Here is a 10,087-nt window from a genome sequence, read left to right as displayed (position 1 = left end):
CCTAACAAGTACTGACTGTACAGAAACCATGTCAATCTTACAGTTTATGCTATATTCCTAGCTTTATAGATACCATGAAATTGAGTATCAAGCCAAACAACAAGCCTATTAAGAGGGCACTTACATTAAGTTTACTTCCACCCCATTTGTTGTCATTTTCAAGAGTTCATTATATCTAGCTAAAACAGCCTGATGTATTCAAATTGGTTAAATCGCAGCTGCAAAAATATATTGCTGCTTTCTGTAAGTACTACAGGATGATAAATGCTAAGGAGGAATGGACAGCAAGATAGCATTGGCAGAAGAACAGACAGCTATTAACTACCAGCGGAATTCTGAGGTTTTGTCACCACCTGAGAATGAAGTTCTTGTAAAGCTTGAAGTACATGTGAGGTCAAAACTTCAACAGTATAAGACAAAACTGTAAATTCATGAGATACATACAATACCGAAAGTATTTGCGTCTGTAATAAAAAAGGTGGGTATCCCAAGCTCAATGTTCTCACAAATAGCCCGAGTCTGCTCCGATAATGAGTTGTACCAGCTTCTTGCAGCTACTGCTCTTCATTGTCTCTACCAGTGCAGAATCAGAGCTTACAGGTATAATTGCACATTCCAGCATATTTCCCTTCAGAATCTATAAAATCTGCTACTACTTTTCAGTTAAAGGCTCATACGCAGTCTGTGGTTTTTTTTTACTGAAGGTCTTCAGTCTCATATCCTAAATTATTTTGCCTGAACACATATGTACAGATTAATGGATTTTAATTATGCTGAATTTTCCCTCTCTCCGGATTTTACTTTTATTAGAATCACTGGCTGCAGGACCCTGTTGTTTGTGTCAGCTTTGGTCATGTGGATTGAGCTGAACCATCCCACCGACACAGCTGGGAACTATTCACAAAAACATGTAGCTTTCATGGACATGATAATGATGGTACCACTGTTTTGTCATGGTAGTCTCACATGAGGCAGTTTCCTATCCCATACCAATCCAAAGAGATTGTGTGGGTGTGTTCAATTTTGAACTAATGTTACTTCCACATGCTTAACAGAATTCGATCTGCTTGCTAATTTCCTGAACACCCCAGTTTCACTACATGTGTTTTGAAACGCCATTGAAAGCTCACAGCTACTTATTCTACCCATAATCACTAATTCAGAAATGGTTCTGAATGTAAGGAAGCACTAACTCAGTAACAAGACTCCCATTAATTTCAGTGGGGCCAGAGTTTCAGAGATTAAAGGCTGCCTCTTCGATGTTACCATTTCTATATCCCTATACACAACCGACCTCTCACTGAGCAGAAGGTTATCTCCAGCAGTGCTGAGAACAGAATCTCTCTGACAGCTTCTGAGAACAGAATCTCTCTGACAGCTTGCATTTAAAACTCCCCTACCTCCACTTCTGGAATTGCCTTCAGACCAATGTTCACAGACACTGCATTAAGACTAGATTCCCTTTTCCTTGAGCCACGGTTGAGAACCTTTGCGAAAATATTTCATTATTGCCTAGCAAAGAGCTGTGTAACATACTAACAGAAGTACAAAGGATAACTAAATGCACAAAATCATATATACATAGATTGATTGATCACTTCATTCACATAGATGAAAGGAAGTCTGTCACAGGTTCAGAAAACAAGGCATGCAAGAGCTTGTGCTCAACATATGCCATAGATCTAGGGTCATATTAATGCCCTGGAAATGAAACAAACCGTATTGATGCTAAAATCTTATACACTAGGTTAAAATCTCTTAAATAGCATTGGTATAGTCATCTGCTTGGTAGACTCCTTGGGTTCAAGATTTAAGTTTTGAGCTTCCACAGGAGAGTAAGAATGGGTAAGAATGGGCATAACAGACCTCATCAAATCGTTTTAAGTCAGCACTGTCTCTCCAGTGGGAGATGACTAAAGAACGAACAAAAGAAAAGAAAAACCCAAAGTGTTCGCTATACATTCTCAGAGTCCATCAATCTGCAATTCAGGGCATTACTGAAGTAAAGGTGATTTTGCACATTTTTGATAGTCCCAAGTCAGATTTCACGAATTTGCTGAATTTGCTTCTAGACACCATGTGGTTTGCCAGCACTCTGAACACACTTCCACAGCCTGATGATGCACAACATGGAAACATCTCTTCCAAGAAGGCCCCATCTGCTAGCTGCATTTGGTGCCCGCTAGTTCTCATCGGGAACGCAATGCTCCACGTTCACCCTCTCCACGCACTCATGGTTTTAGAGACCCTAGCCCGTGCGCCTTCCGCCATTCCGTTTCCAGGCTGGTGAGCCTTTATCTAAATAGATCTAAATAAATCTACTTCTCATATGGAAATCACGCAGAATCCTTGTTTCGCATCTCTATTGTTTTTCCATTTCTGCTGCGTTGGTTTTCAGATGAAGAATCGAGGATTGCACACGGAAGGTTTCAGCACAGCACCAATGCACGCAACCACATAGTCTGTGCTTCTGAGCTGTGCAAGCTGCATAATAAAGCCGTGCAGCACCATTCTCCTTTAAAAAAGATGTACTCCTTTCTCATGCTAAATCGCCTTATACTCATTAATTCCATTGTTTTATTACAACTGTTCTCAGTTTTTCCTGGGGAAGACATCAGGTTTTCCCTTTCTTACTTCCCTCTGGGATCACATTTGCTACACTCCAGCCTTCCATCCAGCACCAAAACCATTTCACGTTAAGGGTGAGCTTACTGTATATATACTTATTAGCACAGTTGCCCTCAAGTAATTTTGGATGCTTCGGTAAATACCACCTGGCTGTGCCTGCTTGTTAAGCTCCGTTTTGTTGACTTTCTCTGTTGTCTTTTTTACTTCAGACATTTTTTACTTCAGGCTTGAGCCACCAGAGAGTTTAGATTTTTCACTTCAGACACCACGGTTCGAGCCAGCAGGGAGTTCGGAGGGCACTGGTTCTCTACCCCGCCTTCCTACGAGGTAAAACTCCTCAGAGAAGCCTCCCGAGGACCCTTCACGGTGATTGCTGACGCAGAAAATTCACTTGTTTGGCTTTTCAAAACACCGTTTCCAGGAGCATTCGGCTGTCCCGGGACCCCCGAGAACTTCGGGGCGTCAGTTTCTCCGCACGCCCCACCCCCGCCGCCACGGCCCCACGCCCGCGGCCAGGCCCTGCCCGCCGCCCCGCCCCGCCCCGCCGCGCAGGGCCGCCGGTCGCAGCGCGCAGGCGCGGTGGTTTTTGCGCTGCGCGCAGGCGGGTTTGAACGGTGGCGGGTACCGGGACCTGTTGGTGCTACGCCGCGTGGCTCCATGGAGCTCGTCCTGAAAGGTACCGGCTCGCCCGCTGTGCGCTGGCCCTTCTCCCGGCGCGGCTGGGGGGAGCGGGCCCGTGCTGAAGCGCTGCCCTGGCACCCCGTCTCTGTGCGGCCTTGTCCCCGGTTCTTCCCGGCGGAGGGCGGCCGGGCCTGCCGGGGCCGCTGTGGTGGCGGCCGCTGGCCTCCGGCCTCCTCCCTCTTCCCCGGGGGCGGCTCGGGGCCGACTCCGGGATGGGGCCTGTCCCTCGGGGCGGGTCAGTCTTCGGCTCGACCGCGGGTGGGGCGCGGGACGGACGGGGCTCCGCAGCGGGGCCTGGCGGCCGGGCCACCCCCGGCCTGCCCCGGTGAGACGGAGCCTGTGCCCGGCCGCAGGCCTGGCGGGGGTGCGTGGCCGCCGGGGCGGTGTCGCGTTAATATGGCAGAAAATAAACCCCCTTGTTTTAGTGGGAGGCTAGGTTTAAATTCTGAGTGATGTCCAATTTGCCACTACCAGTCCAGTCGCGTTTAATATGTATATTAAACTACCACGATTCTGGATACACTAATAGCAGTCTGCACCTTCAGTCCAGTCGCGCTCGTGAACTAGCACGGCCTCATTTGGTCGCGTTCACTGAGAAACTGTGACAACTGGCTACTTAAACAGTGCAGTTTTATTTGTGCAACAGGTATATAGGTTTTTTTTGAATTGCCGGTGATAGTGACAAGTCTGCAAGAAATCACATGCAAATGTAAAACACGTGAAAAGGTTATAAATAATACAGCCTGGCTATAAACATTAGGGAGTAACTATTCCCAAGAAAAGCGCTTAGTTTAAGTCTCACCCAAGGTGTCCCAAGGGGGGAGAAGCAAGGCTCAGCCCGTCGGCCAATCCCAGTTGTCAGAGGTAGTCTGAGGTGGAGTTTCCCTTGACTTGCTCACGGTGTTATCTTCTTTTCCTCTGAAGATCTTCTCCGAAAATTTATGGTGTTATCTTCTTCTCCGAAAATCCCCAATTTCCCTGGTTATTTTTATATCCTTTCTGCCTTTAAGGTGGAGTTTGAGTGACTGTAGTCATACATACTTTTTATCATGATTGGTGTAAAATTTTCTCGCTTCACATTTAAAGGTATAGTTTACAAAAAATCGAGAGCACAGACTCGAAGAGGGGTGGTCGCATCTCGGAGGCGGGTAGCCTTCGGGATGGAGGTGTGTTTTGGTATTAAAATGATATTAAAACGAGCAAAGTTCATGAGAGGATAGCACTCTGGCAAGGTTTCGAAAACCTGTTGGCTCAGGGGGCCAGATGAGCTGCTTATCAGTTCTAGAGAACCATTTCTTCCCGCTTTATCATCACGGAGCAGGGCCACGGAGTCTCCACTCCATTCCGTCCTCTATGGTACATTGCAGGGAGTTGCTGTGTTAGTGGATTCCTCGCATGCCTGCTGCAGCTGTGGTCCCATCCTCAGAGCTCCTTTTGATTTCATGCTTTTCCTCAATGGGTGAACACTGCTACGTTTTTCATATAAACCTTAATTTTCAGATGTAAAACCTTAATTTTACTAATAATTCCACAGGCGGGCAGGGCTGGGAGCAAGGAGGGCCCGTCGGCCGGGGGACGGCTCCCGGTATGGCGGCGCTCGGTGCTGCCGCCACTCCCCTGTGCTGCCAGGCCCGAGTGTCCGCCGCGCTCCTCCCGCCCTGGGCCATTGCGGCTAGATCCCGTCTGGATTCTTCTGCATCTCTCTAAATTTCTTGCCCTGCTAGGTTGCCCCCCTGAGGTTTATTTTCCCCACCGGCACCACCTTCTGTGAGATGTTGCAGAACCAAGCTCGACTCGGAGCTCTTCTAGTTCATAAAAGCTCCAAACCCTTCCTCGTTTTCCTTTCCATCCACTGTACAAAAACTACAGAGTGCCTTGGCTTTTGGTGGAATACATTTGATAAGTAAAATTGGTTAATTGTAGTAAAATACCCCTTTGATCCTGCTGCAGGTGCATGCAATGTTGAAGTAGTGTTCCTCTAAGTTCCTAGTTGGACCTTCACTAAAATGCTCTAACCTGTTTTTCTAGGATAATTGTAACTATGAAGGTTCTAAAATATTTGATGTAAGAGGAAGGTATTGTTTTTTTGAATGCAAGTGCGAGATTTTTCACAGTAGAGCAATCAGGAAAAAAAGCAACTCTGGCAGAAGCTGCCCTGGTCCAGTAGTAGAATGAACACAGTTAAAAGCGCATTGGAGTAGACTTACCTAAGTTCCTACATATGTCTGAAGTCATAGTACTGATAATAAGATTTTTTTCCCTCTGGTTTTGGCAAAGGAGGTGTTTTGTGTTTCATATTACTCTTGTAGGTTAAAAGTATTTTTAGCAACTATAACAATACAGAATCACAGAATGTTAGGGGTTGGAAGGGTCCTCTGTGGGTCATCCAGTCCAACCCCCCTGCCAAAGCAGGGTCACCTACAGCAGGCTGCACAGGACCTTGTCCAGGTGGGTCTTGAATATCTCCAGAGAAGGAGACTCCACAACCTCCCTGGGCAGCCTGTTCCAGTGCTCCGTCACCCTCACAGGGAAGAAGTTCTTCCTCATGTTCAGACGGAACTTCCTGTGCTTCAGTTTGTGCCCATTGCCCCTTGTCCTGTCGCTGGGCACCACTGAAAAGAGTCTGGCCCCATCCTCCTGACACCCACCCTTCAGATATTTATAAGCATTTATAAGGTCCCCTCGCAGCCTTCTGTTCTTCAGGCTGAACAAGCCCAGCTCCCTCAGCCTTTCCTCGTGGGACAGATGCTCCAGTCCCCTCACCATCCTTGTAGCCCTCCTCTGGACTCTCTCCAGTAGCTCCTCATCCTTCTTGAAGTGGGGAGCCCAGAACTGGACAGAGTACTCCAGATGGGGCCTCACTAGGGCAGAGTAGAGGGGGAGGAAATGCATTGATCTTTATAAAAGTACTTCTACTGTTGGAGTGGTATTGTAGTTTTCATTTTGAAAGAGGACAGATGACACTATGTAATGATAAATCAGAAGGACCCATGTAGTAACTAAGATACTTAAGCAGTGTTTCCCAAGGATGACCTTTTTAAATTGACACTTTCAGTTTTATTCATGAGTTCTGAGTTGTCTGGCCTGAAGTTTGTGTAAAGTTGTTTTTGGTGAACTGTCATTCCTACACTTCTCTGGAACTTTCCTGTTTCATCATTCAAAGTGGGAAATTGGCATGGCCAGTGGAGCTGTAGGTCGCTTTAGTGCCCATCCTCAGGAAAGTTACTGAAGGGATTGTTACGAGTTTTGTTTGATTATCCCTCCATGTCAATATATCTGGGTTGGTTGGTTTGTTTAAAGACTTCAACCAAGGCTGACTTAATTCCTTGAAGTGTTTGCTAGCCAGGTTGATAAAGGAAGAGTTAGAATGTACCCTCAGCAAGTTTGCTGATGACACCAAACTGGGAGATGTGGTAGATACACCAGAAGGCTGTGCTGCCATTCAGCGTGACCTGGATAGGCTGGAAAGCTGGGCACAGAGGAACCTGATGAGGTTCAACAAAGCCAAATGCAGGGTCCTGCACCTGGGGAGGAACAACCTCATGCACCAGTACAGGCTTGGGGTGGACCTGCTGGAGAGCAGCTCTGTGCAGAGGGACCTGGGCGTCCTGGTGGACGACAGGTTAACCATGAGCCAGCAGTGTGCCCTGGCTGCCAAGAAAGCCAATGGGATCCTGGGGTGCATCAAGAAGAGTGTGGCCAGCAGGACGAGGGAGGTTCTCCTTCCCCTCTACACTGCCCTAGTGAGGCCTCATCTGGAGTACTGTGTCCAGTTCTGGGCTCCCCACTTCAAGAAAGATGAAGAGCTACTGGAGAGAGTCCAGCGGAGGGCTACGAGGATGATGAGGGGACTGGAACATCTCCCCTACGAGGAGAGGTTGAGGGAACTGGGCTTGTTCAGCCTGAAGAAGAGAAGGCTGAGAGGGGACCTTATAAATGCTTATAAATATCTGAAGGGTGGGTGTCAGGAGAATGGGGCCAGACTCTTTTCAGTGGTGCCCAGTGACAGGACAAGGGGCAACGGGCACAAACTGAGGCACAGGAAGTTCCGTCTGAACATGAGGAAGAACTTCTTCCCTCTGAGGGTGACGGAGCACTGGAACAGGCTGCCCAGGGAGGTTGTGGAGTCTCCTATTCAAGATCCGCCTGGACAAGGTCCTGTGCAGCTTGCTGTAGGTGACCCTGCTTCGACAGGAGGGTTGGACTAGATGACCCACAGAGGTCCCTTCCAACCCCTACTATTCTGTGATTCTGTGATTCTGTGATACTTAAATGTGATATACCTAAAGTTAGGTAAAGCAGCTGACGTGAAATTTTATTAGCCCCTGTGATATGTACTTAATTTGGGGTGATTCAGTATAAGTAAGGTGGAATTTTAAGTCAAATGGAAACTAAGTAATGTTTTTGCAATTTTTGGGGGGTTTGGGGAAGGAGTAATTCTGTACATTTATTTCATTATGTTCTGTAACTTCTGTTACATCAACTTGTCTTAATATTTTTTATTAACCTGGAGACTAGAAGTGATTAATGGTAAGGGTAAGCAGTCATGTAAAGATACTGTGTTGCTTGTTAAACTGGTAGTGTGTTTTAAGTAGACCAAGGGAAAAGTTGTGTAACTAGTGTCAAACTTCCAAGTTAGTTCCATTACAACTAATTGAAGGGACAGAAATACTCTAAAAAGAACATTCTGCTGCTAATATCTGATTCTCAAATTATCAAAAGCTCTACTTGCTACAGAATGCAATCGTATAAAGGCAAAATTTTGTTGGAAAGGCAGTTTAACCAGTTTTACCATAGTATATACTTCATTAGCTGTTTGTTGTTTTCTCTCTGCTGATCCAGGTATATCCGCCTTTGTAGAAGTTTGGTCATTTAATAGAACAGAAAATTACTCAAAAACCTTTGAACAGCAACTTCTTCATATGGGAGCAAAGGTAAGGAAACTATTTTGAAATATATAGAATAGGAAAACTCTTAATGACAAACTAGCTTGCTTGTTCTGCTTGTCATGTATATTTCTTCGTAGCATGAGTTTTTAAAGGGCAGGAAGGAAGATAATCACAGGCCTGAGAATAGATGAGCATGCTGTAAAATTCTTATTAGTGACAGATGGGAAATGTATTTAAAGCCTCCCTGTATCTATAAACCTCTTTTTAAACCTTTTTTTTAATCACATTAATGTGATAGCATGCATTTGTTGTGAATATTAGGCTTGCCACATACTCTGGGCAAACCAAATCTAAGCATTGAAAACCTGTGGTTTACAAGTATGTACCTTATGTTGCTTTGTTTTCTATAACTTGTAGGCAGCTTCTTTGTTACTACAATAATTTCTAACCCATGTCCCGTGACATTTTATTCTTCCATTCACTCTCCTATAAATGTAGTTCAACTCCAGGAAGTGCTAGTAAAAACACATCTAAGGGTCTTTGTATATGTCTTGGTGGTTTTTTTCCATATCAAGTATGGTTGACTTGTAGGTGCAAAATATGTTTAATTGCCAGCTGTAAAATTTCGATCAAAGACCAAAGGCAAACTGGCGTCTCCCCTTCCTGCACGTTATCACCAGTTAAGAGAGATTTTTACAACCCACATCATGCTCTAAATACTTGCGTGAACTCCCCGTGCATTTTAATTGGGCCTGTGTAGGTGTATCTTACTGTAATTTAGGAGGTTTTGCGGATCTCCCCAAAGCCTCTCTTTCTGTATGAATTTAGCTGAGATAGCGTAACAGAACAGTAGAATAACTGCTTTTATTATGAAAGCAAATACAACTCTCAGTAATTTGAGTAAGAAATATTTCTCGTTCTTTTGTGCTGTACTATCAGATCTATGGAATTCTGATTGTTAGATTTTTCTCACAGAAAATATGACAAAGGATAAGGCTTCAGAATTCCTCAAGCTGATCAAAAAGTAGCTGGATATGGTGAAAGGTATAGGCGGTTGATACTGATGAGCCTATTTAACAGAATCCTATGACTGAAAAGGGATGGTCCTGCCCCTTCACTGTTCCAGACACTTCCTTCCTTTTTATTGGGCTGAGCACATGATAGTAAACTGACTTGCCTCACTCTGTCAGCAAAGAAAATTCTGAATTAATTTTTCAGTATATTGTTGATTCAGACATCTCAAGCTAAGGTCAGGTGAACCACGACGTCCAGAGTGAGGGAGGTGTAAGGTGATGCTCCTACATAATTTGGAGGCAAAGCTATATCAAGCATCTGCCCCCTTAGGACATGCGCTGTGAGCCAGATATTAGCACAAGTGAGTAAGCAGTTGTATCTGGAGTTACCACTTGTTCTAGAAGAGATTCGTTGGTCATGTATACCTAGATACTTAAATATCATGGGGTTTTTGTCTTCTGAGAGGCAATAAATCAACTTGCCACTAGCAATTCTTGAAAAAGCTGCGTAGTTTTCTTAAAGCCAAATATAGATCCAACATGCTGGGAGCAAGTATAGTGATGCAATTGAGAGTGCAACAGAAAGCTACACAGCCATTTCCTTTTGGCTGTGCTGAGAAGATGCTGCTGTGACATACAAATTGTACTATCTCACCATGTCAACAATCACAACTGATCGAACAGTTTTATGTGTAGGACGTTTAGTCTCCACAAAAGGAAGCTTTGATTGTGAGGAATGGAGTATTTAGAACTAGAAAGATTATCACTTTGTTGTCAATAGAGGCTGATAACTGAAGATTTGATCAGTTGTACAACACAATTCAAATGTCAGGTGTGGTATTAGCTGTACTGACCAAAGTTTTCTGTATTTCTCAC

General features: G+C 45.0%; 1 protein-coding gene across 2 annotated transcripts in view; it reads left to right on the top strand.

Moving 5' to 3' along the window:
* Positions 1–3,229: 3,229 nt before the first annotated feature.
* Positions 3,230–10,087, top strand: part of MCPH1 (microcephalin 1) — a 132,730-nt gene continuing 125,872 nt past the window's right edge. For both annotated transcript variants that reach the window (XM_075414706.1, XM_075414707.1), the window contains exons 1-2: positions 3,230–3,304; positions 8,152–8,243. In XM_075414706.1, the coding sequence (XP_075270821.1) occupies positions 3,286–3,304; positions 8,152–8,243 (111 nt within the window). In that variant the 5' untranslated portion in view covers positions 3,230–3,285. The remainder of the gene's footprint in view (positions 3,305–8,151; positions 8,244–10,087) is intronic.

Source organism: Opisthocomus hoazin, chromosome 2, assembly GCF_030867145.1.
Source record: "Opisthocomus hoazin isolate bOpiHoa1 chromosome 2, bOpiHoa1.hap1, whole genome shotgun sequence".
Classification (NCBI taxonomy): domain Eukaryota; kingdom Metazoa; phylum Chordata; class Aves; order Opisthocomiformes; family Opisthocomidae; genus Opisthocomus; species Opisthocomus hoazin.
The sequence above is the reverse complement of the archived record's forward strand: the minus strand, read 5'-3'. Positions and strand labels throughout refer to the sequence as shown.